General features: G+C 45.9%; 1 protein-coding gene across 1 annotated transcript; it reads left to right on the top strand.

The window, feature by feature from the left end:
* DDB1 (damage specific DNA binding protein 1) lies at positions 14 to 26,526 on the top strand. The gene is made up of 27 exons (XM_005699742.3): positions 14 to 310; positions 1,513 to 1,661; positions 2,717 to 2,833; positions 3,178 to 3,399; positions 5,467 to 5,581; positions 6,492 to 6,589; positions 7,286 to 7,444; positions 8,046 to 8,129; positions 8,699 to 8,815; positions 9,416 to 9,518; positions 12,117 to 12,192; positions 12,281 to 12,389; positions 15,008 to 15,186; positions 15,283 to 15,446; positions 15,552 to 15,659; positions 15,816 to 16,023; positions 16,799 to 16,894; positions 17,000 to 17,111; positions 18,064 to 18,187; positions 18,494 to 18,658; positions 19,367 to 19,461; positions 22,530 to 22,700; positions 23,001 to 23,110; positions 23,367 to 23,536; positions 23,715 to 23,817; positions 25,002 to 25,125; positions 25,719 to 26,526. Exons 1-27 carry the CDS (start codon positions 250 to 252, stop codon positions 25,800 to 25,802), a joined length of 3,423 nt encoding a protein of 1,140 aa, XP_005699799.2. The 5' UTR covers positions 14 to 249; the 3' UTR covers positions 25,803 to 26,526.

Genomic DNA, 26,901 nt, shown 5'->3' with positions numbered 1-26,901 from the left:
AATGGGCGGGGCCTCAGGGGGCGGGGCCTCCCTTGGTTGGCCGCCTCTGGCGCCTTGAGTCCTCCAAGAGGCCAGGTGAGGCCGTCCCGTGATGCCCCGCGCCCCGGTCGCTCTGGCCTGCAACGTGTCTCTGGGGCGGAGACAGCGGCAGTGGAGTTCGCCGCGCGGGTGGGGGATCCCAGTCTTTTCGCTCGTGTCTATCCCTCTATCGTTGCGCTTGAGTCCCAGTGGGCTGCCCCAGGCCTCGACATGTCGTACAACTACGTGGTAACGGCACAGAAGCCCACCGCCGTGAACGGCTGCGTGACCGGTGAGGCTGCCAGGGCAGGAGACCCCTGCGAGGGAGGGAGCTGGGGGCAACCGAGGCCTAGGGAAGCCCGCGGCCCCCGGGTGGCCACCAAGCCCGCAGCCAGGACCGGGCCCGGGGAATGAAAGGCGCTGGCTGCGGAAGGACCTCCCACAGTCCCCGACTTCAAAGAAGCTGTCTAAACACACTCCTTTTAGGGGAGTAAGCGCCTTTAGGGGAGTCAAAGCTGCTTTTGAGGGTTCACTTTCGTTCTCGGAGGTCACTTGGCCTCGAGGACAGGGACGGGCCCAGTGGGACAGAGAGTGGGGTATGAGTTGATTGTGCGGTGTTGCTTGAGCCGCGAGATTGGCCTCGCGAAAGGGCGGCGGTGATGGCGATTTGGGGGCACGAATTTTCAAGTGGGAGAGCCTGGGAGGTGCAGGGATGTGAAGAGTGTCCGCACTTAGGCGAAAGAGAGGAGTCCGCTTTGCCTGAGGCTGTTGTTTACAAGAAGAAGCTTCTGGGGAAGAGGGTTTAGAATGGCCCAGCCCAGTGCTGGGCTTGCCTTGTTTGTTTGTGCAAGAATTGTTAAGGACACAGATGTCCAGAACCCCGGAATAATCATCTCGAACCAAATTTTCGACAATAGGAAGCTCTCAAGCTTGTATTTTTATATAAATTCTAGTCATGATTCCAAAAGAAAACTACTGTTTGGAGAGTTGGAGGCGGTGAAGGAGTGTGGAGGGGGTTTTGGTAGATTGCTGGGAGGGCAGGCGGGACAAACAAAGCAATATTTTAAGGTGAAGCTCCGAGAATTCTCTTTGTTTGATCTGGTCTGTTTGGTAAAGGTTTTGCGAAAATCCAACTAAGGAACTGACAAGAGAGGAACACTTTCTCCAGCATCTCTTGTTAATTAGAGGATGAGTCGGCCACTGCAATGGGAAAAGTGAAATTCGAGGGCACAGAGCCATCTGAAGGGTTTTCACAGTCATTGTCAGTTGAAGGACATGCTGCTCTTAGGCCCAGGCTAGTTTTTTTTAGTCTGATGAAGAAAGTAGCTTTCTTGAACGTATGGAGTGAGACTCTTTGAGGATTTGTCGACAAGGGAGAGAATGGAGGGAGCCAGAGAAATATGTGAAGTAAATGAGAATTCAGGAGGTTTTAGGTAGAAGTGATAGGATTACTTAGTGCTTTGGCTTCAAAAATTAGAGGATCTGTTCTTGCAGGACACTTTACTTCAGCGGAAGACTTGAACCTGTTGATTGCCAAAAATACGAGATTAGAGATCTATGTGGTCACTGCTGAGGGGCTTCGGCCCGTCAAAGAGGTGGGCATGTATGGGAAGATTGCTGTCATGGAGCTTTTCAGGCCCAAGGTAAGTGCTCTGGGTTGGTTGGGCCCAGCAACAAGGGGAGAACTATTGGTTGTAGTTGAGTTTATGTTGTTTTATATCATTGCTCCTTTAGGATGGGTGCAATAAGGCCTAGGAAAGAAACTTTTCTCTTTTTGAATGGCAGATTTCAGTTTATATTCTTATTTAATAAGTTGCAAGAGATAGAAGGAGAAATTCACTGGGGAAAAAATTTATTTTATCAAGTTGACTTCTTTAGGAGAGGATATGAAAGCAGTTTGAAATGTGGGTCACCATCCTGTGGGCCATCATAGTGATTCAGGGAGTAGGCTCTGGAGTTAGGGCAGTACACTTTATTCCTTATTAAATCTAACTTTGGGTGTCACCTAACCTGTCAGAGCCTTATTTCTGCATCTGCAAGATGGGGATAACAGTATCCAGTCTTCTGGGTTATTGTGAAGATGAATAGCACCTAGCACATAATGAGCATTCACTGTCGCCAGTTACTATCGAATTGTTATCGTTGTTATAACCCAGCTGCTTTCTTCAAAATAGCCACCATGTTGCTTCATTATGTGTTTATTGAATCTGATAAGAAAGCAGTGGGTTCAAAATTTAAATTCTAACCCTTTGAACAAAAACTCACTTTGTGGGGTCTGTATTAATAAGTAAGAAAGACTTGGTAGATGCATTTGAGTGTCCCTTGTTCACAGTTTTTTTCTTTTTTCCAAGTACTTGGGAGGGATTAGAGGAGGCGTTACAGTCATCTTTCAGAATTTGAATGGAATAACTGAGATTAGCTGACATGGAACTAGATGAATACATTGTTTGTAGAGCAGAGATACAGAATCTTGAAAGTGGACTAAATGTTTACCAGCTTCAGTTTTGACCTTTTGTACACACCCTTAGGGTGTGTGTAACTCATGTTGTTTATTAACATACATGCTTACCGTGGAGTTTTTTCAGGGAGAAAAGAAAACTCTTGAAGAATTTCATATGCTTAGGGAATGATGAAAGTCTAGATAGGTATTCCTGTTTTCAAAAGAAATCTATTTTGATAGTATGATGTTGGTTTCCAGGGGGAGAGCAAGGACCTACTGTTTATCCTGACAGCTAAGTACAATGCCTGCATCTTGGAGTATAAGCAGAGTGGCGAGAGCATTGACATCATAACTCGAGCTCATGGCAATGTGCAGGTGAGGTGGCTGCTGCAGGCTGATGAGAGTTTTCCAGGTAGGGTTGTCATGATTTGGTGAAGGAAATTGAAGTGCTGGGGCAGCTCTCTCTGTGTGGTTAGAGAAACAAGGAGAAAACACTTTTATTACTCAGAATCCAAGGGATAAGGTAGGTAATAATACTTCATTGAGATTCAGTGTATTGCAAAAAAGCCCACACTGACATTTGGGCTGCTTGGCATGTCAAAAAGATGGCACTCGTTTTGCTACCAATCCTGCTAAAGTTGTCCTGGGAAGGTGGTACCGAGTGTTCTCCGTTACCCTAGGTGTTGAGGTTCTTCCCTAACCCCAGTTTTATTTCTCAGGACCGAATTGGCCGCCCCTCAGAGACGGGCATTATTGGCATCATTGACCCCGAGTGCCGAATGATTGGCCTGCGACTCTATGATGGCCTGTTCAAGGTTATTCCACTAGACCGGGACAATAAAGAGCTCAAGGCCTTTAACATCCGCCTGGAGGAGTTGCATGTTATCGACGTCAAGTTCTTATATGGTTGCCAAGCACCTACCATCTGCTTTGTCTACCAGGTACTGGAGCAGGAGGAGAGGGAGCAGCAGTGTGGTTTGGCACAGTGGCGGGTTCATTTTTGTTCATCAGAATGTCTGGATTTCATGGTAGAATGGGCAGAAGTGTTTAATGTATTTGTCCTGAAATGTTTTGAATGATGCAATTAGTATGTGTTAGGTTTTGGTTGCACCTTGAGAACAGTAGTACTTATTGTGGAGGCAGGAAACAGTCAGGGGCTTGTAGCAGGCTTTAATCCTGAGATTACACTCTGGTTGTGCGCCTCGGAGATTGTGTAGGGTGACCCAGTTTATACTTTGTCACTTACTGGCATGCTAGGGGATTATTAAAATTTAGCTGTAGAGAAATGATCTGGAAATTGCCTTTACACGCAGTGAGAAAATGTCTTGGGGATGCTTTATGTGTCTTCCAAGAAGAAGTACACTTTGATCAGCATACAACTTTCTGGTGACTGCTGGCTCTTGACTTCTATTTTAGTCTGTGCCTAAAACTTTTGTAGAGCTGATCCTGGGCAGCTGTTCTCTGGGCCAGATCTCTTGAGGGGGTGGGGGTGGGGGTGGGGGCAGGGTGGCGGAACACCAGACTAACATGCTTGTATCTTGGTAAAATCTCAGCCTTTTAACAAAGGGCCATACAGCATGAGGTTATTTCAGTAGCATGTGCTTGAATAAATGTTGGAAGGAAGCTTAGTCCCAGTCTTAAGAACTGTGTGTGGGCATGTAAACACTTTGAAAGCTGTGTTAAGTATTGGAAATACTGATGTATTTTTTTATATTTCTTAATGTCACCTGAGCGCTACAGCTTTGATCCTGGTTGGTATATAGTTCATTTGAATAGGTTGAAACCAGCTTTGGAGATTTTGTCTAATCTTGTTTATAATACATTAAATATCAGAGCTGAAATAAAAACTTAGGATTTCTCTCCCTTCTTCAGTTTTGTAAATATCCAGTCATTAAGACATTGATGTTGGTTATTCAGGACTGACTCTGGGCAGGTTCAGGGCTGCCAGTTGTGAATGAGCTTCATTTCCATACGTGGGAAATGGAGACCCAAATCCAAACCCCATCTTGAACATATGGTGACGTTGAGTCTTACTCCTAATCATTGCTGGGAAAATCCTCATCAGCTATAAATTATTTTTTTCCTCCTGTTTTGTGCTCAAAAGTTAGTTTGAAAACTACCGCGTGAGGGAGTTCCCTGGTGGTCCAGTGGTTAGGATTTAGCACTTTGACTGTCGTGGCCTGGGTTCAGTCCCTGGTCTGGGAACTGAGATCCTTCAAGCCCCGCGGCATAGCCAAAATAAAAAGATAACAGAAAAAGGAAAATACCATGTGAAAGGTAGTCATGCACAGTGCGTCAGGAGCTATAACTGTGATTGAGACGTGGTCCCTGCCTTGAAACATACTGTCGGATTCCTCCCATAACTTCCCAGAGCCTGCGCCGGCCTTTGATGCGGCCGCTCTCCCCTGGCCCCAGGCCAACTCCTTTAGTCTCTGAAAGGTGACTTCGATGGTTCCAGGTCTGAAGTGAGTCACGGCTCAGAAAAAGGAGGGGACGGTGGTGTTGGTGACGCAGGGTCGGAAGCTGTGATCAACGTTAGAGGGGCTGCTTGCTCTGTTTTCTGCTGCTGCCCTGTCAGTCTGCGTCTGAGAGTGTGTCAAACAAAGTTTTAAAATTTGTAAATGCATTTCACTTCTCAATGTGTTTGTTTTTCCTCTTTAGCTATTTTGTAAGTTCCTTGAAGGTAAGGAATAGAGGAGATACACACACACAAATACACACACATGTACATATATGCACATTATGTTTCTGTAGTGGTTAGTACAGTGTGACATGTTCATTTTTCTACATTTTAAATCTCTTTGTTGGTTTCGTTGTTAGAAACAGTTGGCCTCAGTCGCAGTCTCCCCAGACTGTCCCAAGCCCAGCTGGTGGCTGTCAGCATGCTCATGGATAAGGATGGGGAGGCCGGTGTGACAGGAGCGTCCAGTGCTGTCCCTTTCAGGACCCTTGTCCAGCCCAGGGTTCACCCTTCCTAGGGACTAATGATTCTACCTTTCCCCACCTAGGACCCTCAGGGGCGGCATGTAAAAACCTATGAGGTGTCTCTCCGAGAGAAGGAGTTCAATAAGGGCCCTTGGAAACAGGAAAACGTAGAAGCTGAAGCTTCCATGGTGATTGCAGGTTTGTTGGGGGACGTAGGAAATAGGCCCTGCCCCAGTTCTCTGTTGTTCCTTCCCCACCTTCTCTGCCCCTTTGTTTCCGTGCTCCAGTGCTGTTGAGCACACGCATTGTTCACCCCTCCCTTATGTCTCCTCTCTGTAAATGTGCTTCTCTTTGCTTTTTGCATTTCCATCTTCAAGATTGTCTTGTTTTTCACTCTTTCCCCTCAGAGTATAGTTTTCCTTTCTTTGCAGCGGTGGGTTTAACTAAAACAATGAGATTGATTTGCCAAGTGGCACATGGAAAATAGTCTCATTTTATTGTTGGCAAACATTTTTAAAATCCAGAAGAGGCAATAATGCTTATCTTATCTGGCTCCTTTATTTCCCAGATGAGGAAACAGGGCCGAGGGACTTGCGTGTGCCTGCACCTCACTGGCAAAGCCTGGGCTGAAGTCCAGGTCTCTTTGCTGTTTATCCTATATCCTTCCTCAACATTGTTGTGTGTTTTACCCAGTAGAGAAATTTTAAAAGTCTTAAGTGCAAATTGGTTCTTCTGTATGGTAACCCTGATAATGGGGCAAGTTCAGCTAAGGAACAAGGGGAAAAGTAAAAACTTTTGGATCAGACGTTTAGAAGAGAAAGGGGCAGAATGCATATGGAAGAACACTGGGAAGACTCCCCACCCTTCAGGCCATGTGAACTTCAAAAGAGTGGCAGTAAAAATATTTATCAGGAGTACAGAGTGGGCAGCTTACAATTTCTAAGACAGGAATCTCAGGAAAAGGTTATCGTGTTCCCTGGACTTTGATGTCTAAAATAATGATTATCTTCCAGTTCGCCTCAGAGATAACTGGCTCAGTGCCTAAGTTGCCTCAGGGTTTGGCAGGTTCTGGGTGCTCAGCATTCTAATGCTGCCCTCTCTCCTGCAGTCCCTGAGCCCTTCGGAGGTGCCATCATCATTGGACAGGAGTCCATCACGTATCACAATGGTGACAAATACCTGGCAATTGCCCCTCCCATCATTAAGGTGAGCAGCATTCCTTTCCTTTTTTTCCTTCTGTTTGTCTCTCCCTCCTTCCCCCCTCATTGGTCAGAAGGGGATTCATAACTGTCACGTTATTCGCTGTGTATATGAGACTGTGTCGGTCACTGGGAGTACAGAGAGATTGGCTTGGTTTTGCTAACAAAGAGCTTACTTGCTAACTAAGGGAGAGAGAATAAAGTTCAGATTATCCTTTCTATTCACTGGTGTAATCTGAAGAAAGGAGAAATTCGGGTAATTTTACTGAATGTTAAAGTCTTCAGAGCACAAAGCATGTAAAATAATAAAGTGAAAAATACATATAGACTTAAAACATTAGTCGTAAAAATATTCACCTTAAAATATTGAATCATAAAAATGAAGCCTTACATGCTTTTTTATCTTTTGAGGCTAAATAACAAAATCTGTGGTAGCGTAGTCCAGGGAATACTTACAGCTGTTTCCTCTTCTATATATTTGTTTTCCAGTAGAATAATATGTGAGTAAACAGTTAAGTATATTGAGCTCCTTAGAACATTGTCCTCAAAAATCAAACGTCCCTGTTTTTGGTCACCTGTGTGACTTGAGTGGATTCCTTGCTCATGAAGTGACTGGATTTGGTAAATGGAATGGTCTGCTAGAGTTTATTGTCTGGTGTGGAAGATGCTTTATATCTAATGACTGTGTCTTCCCTCTTGGCAGCAAAGCACAATTGTGTGTCACAATCGAGTGGACCCCAATGGCTCTCGCTATCTGCTGGGGGACATGGAAGGACGGCTCTTCATGCTGCTTTTGGAGAAGGAGGAACAGATGGATGGCACCGTCACCCTCAAGGATCTCCGTGTGGAACTCCTTGGGGAGGTGGGCCTTGTCCCGACTCTTTTACGTTCTGCTAGGTGCCTGGTGACCCCAGATGTGTGGTCCCAAACTGCAGCTGGGAATTACATGAGTTGACACCGAATGACAAATGCTCAGTCCTGCTGTGGGAGTTAGTTTTGGAATGAGTAGATTCTAGAGAATCTCACAAGCAGTGGGCTGCTAGCTCAAGGATTAAAAAGAGAAACAGAAAGATACACTATAGAATTAAAGGTTAATCTAGGGCTGATACTCATTTATGGGAGGACATTCCAAAATCGCACTGTTAAGAGCAACTCAGTGAATTTTAGAGGTCTCTAGCTATTTGGAGCTGTTGGGATTAAAATGGTCATTTAGATCAGGCACCTGCAAGACAAATTACATATGTTTCTGACTATAGGGATGCAATAAAGGAAGAGTCACACACTTCAGGGATTTAGAAACGTTCATTGAGTGTTACCTGGGGATTTGCAATGGAGACTTATTTTGGGGACCATGGCTGCAGTTGTTGTTTCTCTAGGCACAGGTCTGAGAGATGGCATAGGATGGTGTCTGGATCCCTTGTGAAGTACTTTCTGGTGTCTTTCATGCTACTGATTTTTTTTAGACCTCTATTGCCGAGTGCTTGACGTACCTTGACAATGGTGTTGTGTTTGTCGGTTCTCGCCTTGGTGATTCCCAGCTTGTGAAGGTGAGAAGACATTTTCTTCTTTCTGGCTTCTATTTTGTAGTCTTCACTGCTTTTTCATCAAGTTTTCCCCCTGTGTTTGGTGCCACTCAGAGTTTCTTCAGTTCATCCATATCCCTATTATACACCATTTTGCTTGATTGATGTAGCGTCCTACCTTGATGAGCTTTTTGTCCTAAGTGTTCATTCAGCAGTGTGTTAGGTTTTGTGGATACAATGGTGAACCAGACCCAGCTTCTGCCTTCAAATAGATCATAGTCTAATATACTTTATCCCCTCTAGAATATGAGAATTTGAGCCTTCTCTGTAGAAAATGCATGCAAACATTTTACATTAATTTCCAAACTATTCCTCTGAAATCCATCCATGGGATGCCAGATTAGAAATTCCTGGCTGGTTACTGGGTCACCCGTAGGATACCCATGTCCCTTAGTCAGCATTTCCCTTCTGGAAGCATCCAGTAAGGCACAGGAAAGGCAGACCTAGTAGGGCTGAGTTTCTTTTGGATGATAACTATCTCTCTAGGGTGCATCTGGAGTGTTCTAAGACTAAAGTTGTTCTTTCTTTTTTAGCTCAATGTTGACAGCAATGAACAAGGCTCCTACGTAGTGGCCATGGAAACCTTTACCAATTTAGGACCCATTGTGGACATGTGTGTTGTGGACCTGGAGAGGCAGGGGCAGGGACAGGTAAGGGGTCATCCTGGAAAGGGATAGTTGGTATGGCCACTCAAACTGTGTCCTGGGTCTGCTTAGCTTGAATGGGGAATGTGCGCTGCAGATAAGTTTTGAGAGCCTCGCTCACTAATTCCAAAAATGCAAGAATTACTGCCATTTATTGAGTGCCTATCTTGGTCTGCCAGGCACTTTACATACATTATCTCTGATCACCCCAGCACCCTTTTAGATATGGATTCTTGGCTATTTCAGAAGTGAGGAAACTTAAGGCTGTAAAGGATTAAACAACTTGTCCAATGTCATGTAACTACTAAAGGGCAAGTGTGTCTGCCCCCAGATCCTGTGTACTTTCTAGTAAACTAGGATCCCAGGAAGGAAACAAGTTTGCTGGGAGCAGTGGTAGGACCCTTTTGCTTCTTGGACTAGGGCGCCCTATCTGCTTGATAAATTTGAGACACTTTGGAGGTTACCCTCTGCTAATTCTGCATCCTCAAACCTAGCTCCCCAGCAGAGGGTGCTTGGATTTAGGTACACCTTGTTTACTTTCTGAGCATCAGTCTAGTTGCCCCATCTCTGGAGGGGGTTATTTAGAAACCTTTTCTCTGCTTGCAGCTGGTCACTTGCTCTGGGGCATTCAAGGAAGGTTCCTTGCGAATCATCCGGAACGGAATTGGAATCCACGAGCATGCCAGCATTGACTTGCCAGGCATCAAAGGTAGCCTTTCGGTGGACATAGGATGCAGATCTTATTTGAGTGACTTTGGCCTCATTACATGTCATGAAGACGCTTGGGAGCTAGAGGAATGCAAATCAGATGAAGAGAAAAAGAAAGTTTTAATGCCAGATAAGCGGTGGAAGGTTAAATGTATTTAAAGGTTTCAAAGTAAACTTAAAAAAAAAAGATATTGACCAAAATTGGATAATGGAGTAGAGGAATGGGCAATTTAGTGGAAAATTTAATGTTGTTTATATAAGGGAACTGATAGAATCCCTAAAGAAAGAGGAGACTGAGAATGTCATAGAACGAGGTACATATCAAAGGTAACTTCTAGAACAGAAGTACAAATCTTTCTAAATTCCTGGAGAACTCTAATGATCAAAAAGATCAAAGACAGACTACATAGCGAAAGAGTTTTTTAATATACAAACAGTAGACATAACCTAAAATAATATGATAGAACTCAATGTCAAACATCTGTATGAGTAACTGATAGATATCTACTATCAGTAAATGTAAACAGGCTGAAATCACCTATTATGAGAAGTGGATGATCAGATTGGCTGATAAGGCAAAAATTAATTCAAAGTAGTATATACAACACAACTTAAAAAAATAATTTAGAATATAAAAAATAAGATGAGAACAGATTAAAAAAAGATATATGAATTAGGAAGAGATCATAAAACTGCAAAACTCAAGAGAATTGAATAGCTAGAGACAGTAAGAACTCATTAAGGTGGGATATAAAATTAATGTACTGAAATCAATAGCTTTCATGTAAAAACACAGTCAGTTAAAAGGTGTAGTAGAGGGAAAGAGGCAATTTACAATAGTAATAAAAAGATAAAATACCACGGAATAAGTTTAACAAGAATTGTGCAAAACTTATTTAAGAAAAACTTTGAAATACTCTTAAAGGATTGAAAGGATAGATTGATCAAATGAAAAAGACATGGTAAGGTCTTATAAATTAATATTATAAAGCTTTTTCTCTCTTTGATATTTATATTAAAATATATTTCAATTAAAAAATATCAGTTTTTTTTTTTTCTTTGACCTGGACAAGTCAAAGTCCAAATGTGACGCAGAAGATACAAGGAAAGGTAGGAAAAACTTAAAAAAGAACAATGAGGTGGGTCTAGTCCTACCAGATATTAAAAGGACTGTTAAACCTTAAAAATTAAAAGTGTGGTTTTGGTGCACAAATAGGCAGGAGTCCCATGAGCAAACTCAAATGTCCAGAAATAGACACAATTATATATGGGGCTTTAGTGTAGGAGGGGCGGTATCTCAACTTAGTAAGCTAAAGATGATTCCTTTGAATGAACAGTATTGGGATAACTAGAGTCATTTGAGAAAAGATAAGTTTGGGTCCACACTGCACAGTGTGTAGAATCTAAATAGATCAAAGACTTAATGTGAAAAAATGAAGCCATGCAAAAGCTAGAAGAAAAAGTTGGTGATTTCCTTTCTAATTTTGCAGTGGGGAAAGTCTTTCAAACTCTGAGTCAAAAGTACAGAAGCCAAAAGGAGACGGATAAATTCAACAACATAAACATAAAATACTCTTGCTTGGCAGAAACAAAACACTATAAGCTAAGTTAAAGAAATGGTAAATTAGATGAAAACGTTTGTAGTTCATCTTATACACAAAGGCCTAATCTGTCTAATTGATAAAAAATTTCTAGAAAGACCACCAAACTTCCTGTCCCCAAATTGACAGAGTACATGAATGGACAGATACCAAGCCTAGCTTATAATAAGTGCAAATCAAAACAAAATAGTGATACTTTTCTTTACCAGATGCCAAAATCCAAATGTGACAATGTCTGTGTTGGTGAGGCTGTGAGGAATGGGCATGCTCATTGGCAGTGTCTATTGAAATTACAGCTGATTTACCCTTCAAGCCCAGTTCTGGGCATCTGACCCATAGACTTTCATATGTATAAGATGGCATAAATACAAGATTATTCATTGTGGTATTGTATATTATGGCAGAATACTGAAAAAGCATCCATCAGTGGGAACTTGCTAGTAAACTAGTACATCCATAAAATTAAATACTGTGCAGAGATCAAAAACAAGGAACTGTTTGGTTCTGATAAGGACTCAGACATATATTAGATGAAAAAAAATGTATAGACACTGTGTGAGAGGCTACTGTGTTGACTTGCAATACAGCATTTATCTACTGAAAAGAATTGGAGGGATAAATCATTATTGTTTACTTATTTGGGGGCTAGTAGAAGTATAGGAGTGAGACTTCCGTATTAAATATTTAAAAAATAAATTTTGACTTTGAGTTGTAGAAATGAATTATCCCATCCAAAATCAATATAGTCTCACCCCTATATCTCTCTTTCCAACCTAGCCCCCAAATGAAAAGCTTTGAAATATTAAGCTCAAACAGTTTAAAAAATACCAAATTTCTTCAGTGTCTTGAAGCCAGGGAGGAACGGAGTGGGTATTTCATCTTAGGACTGACTCCGAGTTTCTTGCTCTTCCTGTGGGGTTAGGCTGCTCCTTCCTTAGACCATGTGGAGCCGAGTGTTGGTCCATGCTGTGCCTCTTAATCTTTGATCTGTGTTCCAGGCCTGTGGCCACTGAGGTCTGATCCCAACCGGGAGACTGATGACACTTTGGTGCTCTCTTTTGTGGGCCAGACAAGGTAAGACGAGTCAGCTCCAAGCATCCATGTAAAGATTGCAAGGTGGGGCAGCTGGTCCGGCTAACCCCAGCCTTCCCTTCTGCTGCAGAGTTCTCATGTTAAACGGAGAGGAAGTGGAAGAAACCGAACTGATGGGTTTTGTGGACGATCAGCAGACTTTCTTCTGTGGCAACGTGGCTCATCAGCAACTTATCCAGGTAGTAACTGAGGAAACAGCAGGCCCCATTTATGCATCAGTTTGACCTGGAGTGTAGTACAGAACACCATTGGATTTTAAAAGTCAATTTTTATGGCTCTAAAAGTAATATAAAAAGGCCAGGAAAAAAATTGAAATTACCTAGAGAATCCCAAGGACAGGGGAGCCTGGTGGGCTGCCATCTATGGGGTCATGACTGAAGTGACTTGGCAGTGGCAGCAGCAATCACCCATTACTGACAGCAATGTAACTTTTTTTTTTAACTTTGGAGTTACTCCTTTTAGTTTTAATTTTCTTTTGCAAATGTATGTACAGTCGGCCCTTTTTATCTGTGGGTTTTGCATACATGGACTCAACCAACCACGATGAGAAGTATTTGGGGTGGAAATTCCCTGGAGGTCCAGTGGCTAGGACTCGATACTTGGACTTCAATTCCTGGTCAGCGAACTGAGATCCTGCAAGCCACTCGGTGCAGCCAAAAAAATAAAAAATTGGGGGGAAAAAAGCATCAGAAAGTTCAAAAAGCAAAACTTGAATTTGCTTTGCACCAGCCACTGTTTACATATCATTTACATCGTATTCACAGTTATTTACACAGTATTTACATTGTATATTGTATTGTAGCTTCCCTTGTAGCTCAGTCAGTAAAGAATCTGCCTGCAGTGCAGGAGACCTGGATTCGATCCCTGGGTTGGGAAGAGCCCCTGGAGAAGGAAATGGCAACCCACTCCAGTATCCTTGCCTGGAAAATCTCATGGACAGAAGGGCCTGGTGGGCTGCAGTCTGTGGGGTCACAAAGACTCGGGCACGACTGAGCAACTAACACTACATTGTATTAGGTATTACAGATAATCTGGAGATGATTTAAAGGGCACTTAAGGATGTGAGTAGATTATAAGCAAATACTATTCCATTTTATATGAGGGACTTGAACATCTATGCATTTGATATTGACTGGAGATTCTGGAACCAGTCCCCTGCAGGTACTGAGGGATGGCTGTATGTTGTACTTATTTACATTTATAACATATTACATTTATGTTGTATTTATTTACATTTCCTATTATGGATGGGATCATTGTGTATAGATATGTATATATATAAATATATATATACCTGGGGGGGGCAGGGCGATATTTTTTTAGCACTAATTATATCCTGTCATCTGAGACACATTTTCCCACTCATTTTAATAGTAATATATACTTATTTGGAAAATACTGAGAAGCACAAAGAAGAAAAAGATCAGTCATATGCTACCATCCCTATGTGACTTGATAGCACTTCCAGTGTGCTACTTATAGCTAGAGCTCTAACTCTGTTCAGACACTTATTTTAACTTTTTCTGTGATAATGAGGATCATACAGCCCTTGGTACTTGTTAGCCATGAGAGCCTGATTTCTGTGCACCTCTCAGGACCTGGCAGGCTTAAGTTGGGAGTGACCGTGACGCTCTTGGTTTTTGCACACCCTCCTCACCTCGGGAGCTGCTCTCCACACTGAGCAGAGGCAGTATTTGCCTGTCGTGGCTGTAGCACTTGAGGGCCTAAGGATTACTGAACTGTCTCCATCGTTTTATTCTCTTGGTCTTCCTTTTAGCTAACAGGCAGTGGTGGGTTTAGTTAAAAACCAGAGGGAAGGTCTGTCACTTTGTTGAACAAGTGTGGGAAGTGCCCAGATACTGACTCAGTGCTTTGTCAGTGTTTTCTAACTGGGACCTGAATTCTGGCCCCAGCTCACATATCTTGTTATTCAAGGACATTCCTCCTTTTTTTTTTTTTTAATTTTCAAAATTACGCTGCTGCAGAATTACGCTGTTTAGTAATTTGTGCTGGACCAGACCCTTCAAAAGCTGATTTCCTATTTTATGCCAGCTCACTTATTACTAATGATGGGCTTCTTTACCAAATGGAAAGACTAATAACTCTAGGAAGTAGTATGTAATCCCATTGTAGTTCATTAGTATCAGTAATAGCTTGTGGTATTTTTCTGCATCTCCCATAGTGTTTATAATTCTAAAGGTCTTTCTTTAAGTAGAAACTCAGTTTTGATAAATAAGATATATTGATATTTACTGAAGAATTTTATGTGATTTTAATGGTTCATGCCTAGTAAAGAACTTGGATATTTTAAATTCTTTTGGCCGTGCTACACAGCTTGCAGGATGTTAGTTCCTTGACCAGGGATTGAACCTGTGCCCTCAGCAGTGAAAATGCAGATTCCTAACCACTGGACCACCAGGGAATTCCCAGAAATTGGATATTTTAGAGATCTGATTTTGGGGTTGAGAAAAACAGGGTCCTACCCCATCGATACCTTTCCATAGGGTGCCATTTGTGATACCTAAGCCTTAATCAGAGTGAAACAGGACATGCCTTCTCTTTTTCGGGCTGTAGGTATATGAGCTGTAAGCTGCTTGAAGCCAGTCTTCTTCAAGGCTTCAGTTTAAAATGACATCTTCATGTAATCAGTCATTGCGGAACTTGGAAAAATCTATCTATATAGCAGAGGAGGACTTCATACCTTATTCTTAGGGTTCCATGAGGGCAGCATTTACCACCTTCTCACCTCTGTGCAGATCCCTGCAGGGGCTTGGAGACATGGCTCTTTTTTCTCTAGATCACTTCAGCATCTGTGAGGCTGGTCTCTCAAGAGCCCAAAGCACTCGTCAGTGAGTGGAAGGAGCCTCAGGGCAAGAATATCAGCGTGGCCTCCTGCAACAGCAGCCAGGTAGTAGTCGCTGTGGGGAGGGCCCTCTACTACCTGCAGATCCATCCTCAGGAGCTCCGGCAGATCAGGTGTGTGTTTCTGTCTCTGCTCTTTCTGCCTCCCCTCTTCTCTGGGACTTCTTTGATCCCTGGAGTCCTTTCTCTGCCATATTCTTTTCTGTTTAGCCACACAGAGATGGAACACGAAGTGGCCTGCTTGGACATTACCCCTCTAGGAGACAGCAATGGAATGTCCCCTCTTTGTGCCATCGGCCTCTGGACAGACATCTCAGCCCGAATTGCGAAGCTGCCCTCTTTCGAGCTACTGCACAAAGAGATGCTGGGTGGAGGTGTGTTTCTTTTTTTGGTGGGGAGGAGGGTGTTTCTTTTAAAGGCCTGAGTTAGGATCAGAATCAGGATTTGGAACAAGAGCTCAATGTACGTCTTTCTCACAGAGATCATTCCCCGTTCCATCCTGATGACCACCTTTGAGAGCAGCCACTACCTCCTCTGTGCCTTGGGAGACGGAGCACTCTTCTACTTTGGGCTCAACATCGAGACAGGTGAGACTAGCGCGTCAGGTGAGGGGCGCTTTGGAGAATCCAGGGTATTGGAGTTGGCAGAGTGCTTAGCTTCAGGGTGCAGCTTTCGAACCTTCACAGTCCGGCTGTTTGTCCTGTTTTGTTTCTGTTTTTCTCCTGATGCTGTTCTTTCTGTAGGCCTGTTGAGCGACCGTAAGAAGGTGACTCTGGGCACCCAGCCCACGGTATTGAGAACTTTCCGTTCTCTTTCAACCACCAACGTCTTTGCTTGCTCCGACCGCCCTACTGTCATCTACAGCAGCAACCACAAATTGGTCTTCTCCAATGTCAACCTCAAGGAAGTGAACTACATGTGTCCCCTCAATTCAGATGGCTATCCTGACAGGTGAGCCTCTTTTTCTTTCTTCAGTGAGAGCCAGGACGGAAGGCATCATGACCCTTCCCCTCCAGCCTTTCTCCAGTGACAAAGCCTGGCTGAGATGGGATGTGTAGAACAGAGATTTGCAGACCTGCAGTAGAAATACCTCGTAAGCCTTTTAAACGTGCTGAATGGTTTTTGAATCTTTCTTAGAGTTTGCTTCGGTAGATCTAGGGTTGGGCCCCAGATCTGAATCTGTATTTTTAGAAAACCTCTTAGGCAATTCAAGTGACTGGCCAAGTTTCAGAGTCCCTGTGGCAGAGATTCATTATGCGTTCCCCTGGAGCAGGGATTCTCAAAGTGGCTCTCTCACTGCAGCCGTGGCACTACATGGGAACTCTCTTTTAGAAATGTACATTCTCACGCCTCGCCCATGGACCCACCAAATCAAGCTCCAGGGGCAGGGCCAGCAGTCTTAGCTTCACAAGCCCCCCAGGTCGTTTTGATGCCAGCGTGGTTTGATAGTTCGAGAGTCACTGTTCTATATCCAAATGCTACACGTTACTGTTAAACAGATAGCTGTAAAAATCTCAGCCTAGGCCCAACCAGACCAATTAAATAAAATCTTGAGAGGTGGGGCTGATCTTCAGGTGTGTTTTAACAGAGCGTTGTAGTTGAGAATCACTGCCCTGTAGTAAACTAGTGTAATTCTGCCTTGTTTTTCTTCCTCTTATGGAGTTGCCTCATAAAATCCTTTTCTTCCTTGGGTGTACTCAGTCTAAACCCAGAACCTTCTTTCCAGCCTGGCACTGGCCAACAACAGCACCCTCACGATTGGCACCATCGATGAGATCCAGAAGTTGCACATTCGGACGGTTCCCCTGTATGAATCTCCCAGGTGAGGGGCAGGGCAGGGGAGCTGCGGGGCAGGGGGCCCTGGGGTGGGCGTGCAGCGCTTCAGCCTTTTCCTGAGGGGCCCTGTTGTTCCATGCTTGTTCTATAGGAAGATCTGCTATCAAGAGGTGTCCCAGTGCTTCGGGGTCCTTTCCAGCCGCATCGAAGTCCAGGACACGAGTGGGGGCACAACTGCTCTGAGGCCCAGCGCCAGCACCCAGGTGAGGGCAGTGGATGAAGAACAGTGGTGTGAGAGCAGTGGCGGACTGTTCGGAAAGGGTCGGATAGTAGATACTTTAGACTTTGCAGGTCACAGTCACAGCTACTTGCCTCGGCCCTTACAAAGGTGTCTGTAGACAACAGGTGGGTGTAGCTGGACTCCAGTAAAATCTTAAAAAAAGTAGGCAGGGAGCTGGATTTGGCTGCCTCGGTAGAGGCTTGAGAAGAGCTTTGAATAAGTGTGGCTTCAGTGATGTTCCTACCTGGTGCCCTTGCCTGATGAATAATTCCTCTCCTCTCATTATCATTTTGGGCACTTTGTGTTGGGTATGGGTAGCAGCGTCATGCCGTAGGTAAGAGCGTGGGACTTGGAGTCTGACAAAACTGGCTGCAGGGTTGTGGCTCACTGTGTCACCTTGGGCAGCTTCAGTTTTATCATCTGCAAAATGATAATGGACCGTCTAGAGCCTCACATCACAGACCCGGTGGAGATGTTAGCTGGTCGTTTTATTCCATGTATTCTTTGCCTTTCTTGCTTGCAGACATCCGTGGTCTGACTTCTTCCCTTAATCCAGAGTAGGTCTTTGTGTATTCATTTTTATTCGCAGTGGTTTCCTGCCCTTCCCGTTGGAAGCCTGTCACTTTATTAGGTTGCCTGGGTTTCTTGTTAGCTTTCTTGATTGACTTAGCATCACGGTGTTAGTGCTCTTAAATGCCCTTAGATTCTGGCGGTGTTTTGGACTGCTGTGTCAATTCCATATGGAGTTTGGATCCTTAGCCTCAGTCCCTGTGTCCTCTCTGAAGCCCTTTGCACTTGGGCTCTGTGCAGGCGGCCAGCCTCAAGTTTTTCTTGTTCAAACTCTGCCTCTGTTCTCTGATCCTGTCTGATGCTCACACTGCTGTCCCAGCACCCGTTCTTTTGAGAGGGGTGATGTGTGTTCTCTCTGTTCCCAGGCCCTGTCCAGCAGCGTCAGCTCCAGCAAGCTGTTCTCCAGCAGCACAGCCCCTCACGAGACCTCCTTTGGAGAAGAGGTGGAGGTGCATAACCTCCTTATCATTGACCAGCACACCTTTGAAGGTGCAAATGAGCTCTTTCTATCATGTGTACCTACGTCCTCCCTAAGCTAGGCTCTTCTGGGCTCTGCTGTGTTCCAGACACTGGCAGACTATCCTAGGAGGAGAAGAAAGGGTGGGGCCTCAGTTGGCTGTGAGTTCAGAGTACTGGGCCTCCTCACGTCAGAATAGGCTGGCGAGGAGATAGGACTAGCAGGAGGCAGATGCCTTCTGTACTGTGCTCCAAGCTGAGCTGTGGATCTCACAGGAGTGCAGAAGCACACGTGCGTGGGGTCGTCAGTCAGTCACCTCTCTACTGTTTTTCTTCTAGTGCTTCATGCCCACCAGTTTCTGCAGAATGAGTATGCCCTCAGCCTGGTCTCCTGCAAGTTGGGCAAAGACCCCAACACGTACTTCATTGTGGGCACGGCCATGGTGTACCCAGAAGAGGCAGAGCCCAAGCAGGGTCGTATTGTGGTCTTTCAGTATTCAGATGGTAAGTGGACATGGTCTCTGGCTTTTGAGAAATTTAAAAACTGGGAAAGGAAGCAGACAGACAGTTTTAGGTTTCAGCCTTAGTTATGCAGAAGAACTTGGGTTAATTGCAGTGACACAAGATTCAAGATGTTTCTCTCTTACGCTCTTGATGGTCTGAATGAGTTTTGGAGTATGTGAGCAGCGGCACAAATAAAATCTGCCCTTTTTTTCTTCCTTTTTCACTCTTTGAAAGGAAGAGAAAGGGAGGGGCGACCAGAATGAGAGTTAGGATTTCTGGTAGGACTCTGAGTGTACTCCACTCGGCTGCTCAGCCTCTTAGGCCCTCTTCCCAGCGTCAGCACTTGGTACTCGTTTCTGCATCTTCTCATCTCCCTACCCATGATGGCTCTGAAGACTAGCTGTCAGCCCCCAAACCTCAGGTTAGATGGCTGAGGTAGAGTCTGGTCTCCATCTTGAGGGGAGATCTGGAGTCCCAGGTGGGAGGCAGAACCTGAGCGCTGTCTGGAATCGCTGCATGTTATGTGGGGGCCCACACTTCTAGAGGTAGTTAACCCCAATATATATGGATTCTATATTCTCTGCTTTGAAATGAGGGGTTTGGAGGGGCAGGAATTAGAGCCGGGGGTGGGGGGAAGGGAAGTACAAGATTCTTCTGATTCAAGTGTGGGCTCATGAAGGAGACTGAAGGGTATCTTTTTTCCCCCAGGAAAACTACAGACTGTGGCTGAAAAGGAGGTGAAGGGGGCCGTGTACTCCATGGTAGAGTTTAACGGGAAGCTGTTAGCCAGCATCAACAGCACGGTGAGCCCTCCCTCTGGCCTCAGCCTCAGGCCTCCGTCCACAGAGCTTGGGTCCCGTGCATTTTCTGAGCTGCGTGTGTGTCCTGATTTTAAGGGTAGCAGAGTAGCGAGCATGGAGGATGGCCCTGGGAATATGGGGAGCTGGGGATGGACCAGACACCAGGTTTGGTTCTGTGAAGCCCTGTACATATTGTTCTGTGGGAATTGAGAAGAGGGTAAGAACTGTGGTCCCTGCACTCAGAATGTGTCATGGCCTGAGACTATTTCATCTGTGTGGGACAGAATGGGCCAAACTGCATTCATCCTGAGTAAACCCCTGAAATACTAGGCCTGTGAAATTCTCCACTTTTCTTCTGGCATGACTTCACCTCCTCCCTTGCCAAAAAAACACAAAAGTTATACACTATACACGGTCAAACAAATTTGGGACTTGCTGTATCCTGTGTCTTCCGCTTAGAAGCTTCTCAGTGCATTGTAGCATATGAAAGATTCTGAGAAGATCAAGAGTAGAAAAGCATTGCTTAAATACTTCTTTTTTTTTTCCCCAAAGAAAGAGCAGCTTTATTTATTTTTTGGCTGTGCTTTGTGGCACGTGGGATCTTAATTCCTAGACCAGGTATCTAACCTGCACCCTCTGCAGTGAAAGCACAGAGCCTTAACCACTAGACCAGCAGGGACGTCCCCTTAAATACTTTAACTTGACGTTCATTCAAGAAGTACTAACTGAGCACTTGAAGTATACTAAGCACTGTTTTGGTAGTTGGGATGTAGCAGTAGATGAACTGGACAAAGAGGTAGCCTCCTGGGGCCTGTGAGCAAATAGAATATATACGTGCATGTATGATGAGAAGTACCTTGTGAAAAATAAAAACAGGACAAGAAACTGACAGGGTACCAGCGCGAGCAGGGAGGTGGCGCTGTTTTGTCATATGCTCAGGAGGGTTTGCACAGTGGCTTTTGGGCAGATGTCTAAGGGAAAGGAGGGAGCCAGCCATGAATTGATCTGGAAGAAGACAAGTGACAGGAGTCCATGGCCGGCCTGCACCCAGTGTGGGAAGGCAGTGCTGGGTGCTGGGAGATAAGTCGGAGAGGCAGCTGGGAGGTAGCACGTGCGGAACCAGATAGGCTGTGTGCTTTGGGTTTGTAAGGACTTTGGGTTTTACTCCGAGGGGATGGGAACCTCTAGAGGGTTTGAGCAAATGCATGGCATGACTGTAATTTTTTTTATATAAGTATGTATTATATATATATATATAAAAGATGCTGGTTTACTTATTAGGCTGTGTCCAGTCTTAGTTGTGGCACACAGGATTTTTGTTGTAGGCGCGGGCTTTCTAGTTGTGTGTGGGGGGTTTCGTTGCCCTACGGCATGTGGGATCTCAGTTCCCCAACCAGGGATCGAACTCATGTCCCCTGCATTGGAAGGTGGATTCTTTTCCTTTTTAAATTTATTTATTTTTAATTGAAGGATAATTGCTTTACAATATTGTGTTGGTTTCTGCTATATGGAAAGTGGGTTCTTAACCACTGGACCACCAGCGAAGTCCCTGCAGTTACATTTTGAAAAGCTCACTGCACATCTCGGAGAGGGTGGTAGAAGACCAGGAGTAGGAGCAGTGAGGTCAGCTCAGAGGCTCTGGTGATGACCCAGAGAGCAGTGGATGGTGCTGGGAGCATGTGCTGACTGAGGAGCTGAAGGGTAGTCAGATTCCACAGATGTTAGTATTGAGGGCTTGAAGATGAGTCGTGAGAAGGGAATAAAGGGTCAAGAGTTTTGGCCTGAGTAACAGAGATGGTGTTGCTCTGTACTGATGGAGGAAGATTGTGAGTGGGGCAGGTTTGGAGAGTAAGGGAAAACTGTATCTTTGCTCACAACACTTCTGACACCATGTGTGAGGAGTTTTTATCCCTACGACAATCAGTTTTCCAACTAGGGGTCCTGTAATTTACTTGAATTCTGACTTTAGCTGCCCAGAGTTGGAGTCAGCTGTCATAGGTTCAAGGGCTCGGTCCCACAAGACTGTCTTTATGCAAATCCCAGCCCAAGTAGTGTACCTCACACTTCTGTCTGACTTGCTCCTAAGTTAGGGGTTCCCACAATTAGGTTTCATAATTTGCTGGAAGGGCTCATGAGACTCAGAATGTTTACTTGCATTTGCCGCTGCTTCACCCCACTCTTGGAAGTCTGGAAGCCCAGTCCAACTGGGCTTATCCTAATCTGTGGTGTTCTGGGCTCACTTGACCCAGAACAGGAGGTGTGGTAGCCATTGTGATTATTACGAGTGAGCCTTGGAGTGCACACCTGTGGAGCTAGGGTTCTTTGGACACATCTTGAGAAATCATGGCTTAATATATTCTTCCCAGGAGTGTCTGTATGTGCAGAGGTTTGGGTGGGGCTGCCTAGACCCTGAAGGATCTGCTGGGACTGGGCCGTGCTGAGTATCTGTTCATCTGTCTGTTGATCGTAAAGCATCTTGTTTCTTTTGGAGATGTGGTTATAACTGAAGAAACACTGCAGTGAAGAGAAAAGGGGTATTTTTTCCCCTTTGGGTAGAGGGGTGGCCAGAGACTCCAGTTCTTTAGAGTAAGTTTCTGTTGGACTTTTCTGTTCTGTTTTCTTTGCTCATTGGATGTACATCAAAAGGTGCCAGGGATGTATGTGTTTTGAGAAGGGTTCAGAAAGGGCAGTTTGGTGGAAGGTGATCTTCTTTCTGATCAGGAAATTGGAAATGGATCTTCTCTTTCTAGAGATATTTCTGTAGACAGTTACCAGACTTAAGTCACAAAACCATCTCTTGTCATTTCTATAGTGTTACTTGCATTACTATTTACTTAGTATTTTTCCTTATCCTGACTTTTTTTTAATATAAAGGAAGACTTTGTAGTATTGTTTCATGTGCTCACTCTGTTTTCATCTTTCATGAATATATGATAATTACAAACGTTCATGCAAGTTCCGCAGCAAACCATTTCACACCCCACACTGCACTTGGGTAAGTGGTGCAGCAGATGGAAGGCCCCTGGGGCTGAGAGAAACGCGCTGCCCACCCTCACACCCCGCCCCCCCAGGTGCGGCTTTATGAGTGGACGACGGAGAAGGAGCTGCGCACCGAGTGCAACCACTACAACAACATCATGGCGCTCTACCTGAAGACCAAGGGCGACTTCATCCTGGTGGGCGACCTGATGCGCTCGGTGCTTCTGCTGGCCTACAAGCCCATGGAGGGCAACTTTGAAGAGGTAGGGGGGTGTGGGCAGTCGGCTTGCTTAAGCTGGCGGTCAGGGGTGATGAAGCCCAGTGTGGGCGGAAACCTCATCCCTGGAGCACAAATTGTGCATCTGTTCAGTCTTTTTAGAGACCCCCCAACTTGAACTCTGAGTAGGCCCTGTTTCAGGAGGTGTTGGCCAGGCAAAGGGGAGACTCTCTCTAGAGGAGTGGTTGTTAAACACAGGCAGGGCAGGCACTTGGCCAAGTCCCAGCACTGGCTTGCATGCAAACTGCTGATTGTATTTCCCCTCTTGTATTTTGTCTTTTTTAAGATTGCTCGAGACTTTAACCCCAACTGGATGAGTGCTGTGGAAATCTTGGATGATGACAATTTCCTGGGGGCTGAAAATGCCTTTAACTTGTTTGTGTGTCAGAAGGATAGGTGAGTGGCCAGCTGTGGGAGTGGCCTGTGGTAGGTGAGGACACAGGGCCCTCACAGGCTCGCATGCGCCTCTTCACAGGGGTAGACGGTATCTGTGAGAGAATCAGGCTGCAGAGATGGATGAGCCTCTTCAGGCCGGCTCCTCTGTGGACTGGGTGGGCCCACCAGGGAGTCTGTCCATCACTGCACGCGGTCCTTGGGGCCCCGTCTGGGGGGACAGGAGGCCTGGGTTGTGAGTGTCTTGCACCCCTTGCAGCGCTGCCACCACGGACGAGGAGCGGCAACACCTCCAGGAGGTTGGGCTCTTCCACTTGGGCGAGTTCGTCAACGTCTTTTGCCACGGCTCTCTGGTTATGCAGAACCTGGGCGAGACTTCCACGCCCACGCAGGGCTCGGTGCTCTTCGGCACGGTCAATGGCATGATTGGTAAGGGTGGCCCCGAGGGGGGTGCTCCCATGCAGCCCTCCTTCCCAGGGCCAGGGGAGAGCAGGGTTTCGAGAGTCCGTGGCCGGCTCATCTGTCCTCCCTGGGCTCCCCTTGGCAGGCAGTGCTCGCTGTGGGCTCTGGAGCGCCATGTAGCTTTCAATTCCCTTTGCTTCCTTAGGCCTGGTGACTTCATTGTCAGAGAGCTGGTACAACCTCTTGTTGGACATGCAGAATCGACTCAATAAAGTCATCAAAAGTGTGGGCAAGATTGAGCACTCCTTATATCCTTCCCAGAGGTGCCCCCTTACTCAAAAACATGGCCTGGCCCAGGCAGAGTGCAGATTACCATGAGCAGCCTCTGGAATTTTGTCCCTCTAGAAAATGTCTTGACTAGATTCCAGTGGGGAACAGGCTACGTAAAAACTTCTCATGGAAAATTTCAAGCACACGATATTGGAGAGAATCGTATGAGTATAATGAACCCCCATGCACTTATCTCCCAGTTTTATTGGTTCATCTTGAAAATGTATGTTGATGTTCATGCACTGTGTCTGCTTCTGACCTTCTGGCATTGCATGTCAGACCTAAGTTTAGATCACAACTTCGAACATCCTTTCAGAGATCTTGTTTGGGGCAGCGGTGTTTGAGGACCCTCGCTAGAGAGGTTAAATGGAAAAGGAGGGGAAAAGCAAAGAAGCTGTAAATTCCAGAAGCCCAAGGGTCAGCCCCCTGGACAATGAGGATCCAAGTACTATTGGAAGTTTGTTTATTATGGGAGAGGGACAAGGAGCCCTCGGGCTCTGGAGGGGATTCTGCTGAGAAGTCTGTTGTAAGGCAGGATGAACCAGCTCTCGCCAAGGAGGGAGGAGGTAGGCTGACTTGTTGGTGTTTTGCTAACCCGCAGGACTTTAGGCACATCTCTTGTTTCACTGAGCCTCAGTTTATTAATCTGTGAAGGCCAGGCTTAAAGAGTGGTTCTTCCTTAGGCAAGCATCCAGTTCGTGTGGAGCACTTGTTAAAAAAAAAAACATCTCTACATGTCCATGCTCTGAACTAAGAATCATGTGTATTCTGTTTTTAAAATTTTAATTTTTTAATTGTTTTTGGTTTTGCTGTGTGGCTCGCAGCATCTTAGTTCCCTGACCAGGGATTAAACAAACTCATGCCCTCGGCATTGAAAGCCCAGACTCTTAACCACTGGGCTGCAGGGGAAATCCCTGTAATTTTTAAAATGTTATTTTGACAATTATTCCAGTTGAGAGGATCATTGGATTAGGTAACAGTTTATAGGTCTTTGAAATTGCAAAACTGTCCAAACAGCTGTGATATTTAGTTGAACCTGTTGTTTTCTGTTCTCCTGATAATTGCTTCAGACTGTGGTCTTGTGCACAGAGGTAGGGATGACTTCGGAGAGGGTATTTATTATTTCCCAGTGATCAGCACATTCCTTAACTCACCTGTCTACTTGGAGATCCTTTCATACTGAACGAAAGACAGAACCAGCCACTGGCTTCATCGATGGTGACTTGATTGAGAGTTTCCTGGATATCAGCCGGCCCAAGATGCAGGAAGTTGTGGCAAACCTACAGGTGAGCTGTGCCACTGTGCAGGGTGCAGCCCTGGGGCCAGTGACTCAAGTCCGTTGCAGGGCCAGGCACACCAGGAGGCCTCCCCTCCCTTGGTTCCCACGTGCCAAGAGCTCTTTTTAAAGTTTTCTTCTACCCACATGGAAAGGTAGTGTTCAAGGGCAAGGAGATAAGGCTGAGGCTCGTGGGTTCCCCCACCAGGCACCAAGCACTGTAACTTTAGCAATGCGGGCACCTTCGGGCATGTCTGGGATCCCTGGCACATCCTTAGGAAAGGGGCAGGGACAGGATCCTGCAGAGAAGAGGAGTTTCCATGGTGCTGGAGTTTGGGGTATTGCCCACTGGAGGTGGTGCCTCTGGCAAACAGCCGGATGGAGGTAGATGTATATACTGAGTGGCAGCCTCTGGGCAGCTTTGCTGTCAGCAGACCATGCTCACCTGGACCCCCAAGGAGAAGCACGGGCTTCTGGTGATGAGTCCTCGCTCCTGCCACGGCAGTGTGGCGCAGGGTACCGTTGTGGGCGTCCCCTTCCCCAGGGAGGGAGAGCCCGCTCTCAGCCCTCACGGCCTCCCCTCCTCCCCTTTCCTCGTTGCAGTATGACGATGGCAGCGGGATGAAGCGAGAGGCCACTGCGGATGACCTGATCAAGGTGGTGGAGGAGTTAACTCGGATCCATTAGCCAAGGGCAGGGATCCCTTCCCAGACCCTCTCTGAAGGCTTTGCCCTCCTGCTCTCCTCCTCCCTGCCACTGTCTCTCGGCCATGGGAAGCCTGTCCCTAAGCCCCAGAAGCCACAGCCTACCTGAGTGGAAATGGGGATTTCGTAGAATGAAAACCAGTTCACTGGAGACCTGGGCAAGGGCTGATGGTGAAATATTTTCTCCCTGGATTTTTACCAGTCTCATATGATTCCAGCCATCACCTTGGGCCACCAAGCCTGGATTGGTGCAGCCAATTTTCCTCCTTCCAGGGAGCAGTTTTGCAGCTCTTTGGCTGAAAGGAAGCTCTGTGTGTGTGTGTGTATGTGTGTGTGTGTGTGTGTGTGTGTGTGTGTGTGTGTGTGTGTCTCCCACACTCATGCATTGTCCTCACTATCTTTTTATTTAGGTTTGGGGTTGGGGAGGGTTGTGGGTAGGGGGGAGGTGGGGTGGGAGGGGTTCGTTGTCTTTGAGGTGAGAGCTTCCTTCGCTTTCTTCTGTTGCCTCTGAGGGCTTTGGGTCTGGAGGGCTGACCACCAGGCCATGGGCTGCCTGAGGGTAAGACCTGCAGATGGTGGATGATTTCCAAGCCACAGCCTTTTTGTCTCTGGGGAACTGCCTTCTTCAGAGGAAAGGAGGTGGGGGGCCGTGAATTGGTGGTTAGTTTCTGAGTTTTACCAAATAAAGTAGAGTCTAAGAAGAAAGATTCATTTGTTTCTGCTCTTCTTTTCCTGCTTGGCTCTCCAGCATCCCAGACGCTCTGTGCTCAGGGTACTGCAAGCGCCATTCTGTCCTTCACAGCCATTGCAGTGGCCCCTTGTCCTGGCTGCTGGAACATTCCTTTCAGGTAGAGAAGTGTCCTCTGTACCTCTCCTTTGTCATATGATCGCTGTTGGTGGGATCCCAGGGATGAAGGGAGTCAGGTTTCTGAAATTCAGCTGTCTTGGGTTGCCTTTGACTCCAGTCATCCTTCTATTCCCAGTGGCCTCTGTTAGTAATGCTGCTTGGGCTGCCTCTCCTGACGTCATTTTACAGCCAGCTGTCTGTGCAGCATTCAGCCAGCTAGCCCCCCAGGCACTGC

This window comes from Capra hircus, chromosome 29, assembly GCF_001704415.2.
Source record: "Capra hircus breed San Clemente chromosome 29, ASM170441v1, whole genome shotgun sequence".
NCBI lineage: Eukaryota > Metazoa > Chordata > Mammalia > Artiodactyla > Bovidae > Capra > Capra hircus.
The sequence above is the reverse complement of the archived record's forward strand: the minus strand, read 5'-3'. Positions and strand labels throughout refer to the sequence as shown.

What these genes read in the sequence shown, in the direction of transcription:
- DDB1 (XM_005699742.3), top strand. Translation starts at nt 250, where the DNA reads ATGTCGTACAACTACGTGGTAACGGCACAGAAGCCCACCGCCGTGAAC. An exon ending in GAGCTCATGGCAATGTGCAG is followed by an intron (nt 2,834 to 3,177) that starts GTGAGGTGGCTG and finishes TTTATTTCTCAG; the next exon opens with GACCGAATTGGCCGCCCCTC. An exon ending in TGGGCTCAACATCGAGACAG is followed by an intron (nt 15,660 to 15,815) that starts GTGAGACTAGCG and finishes TTCTTTCTGTAG; the next exon opens with GCCTGTTGAGCGACCGTAAG.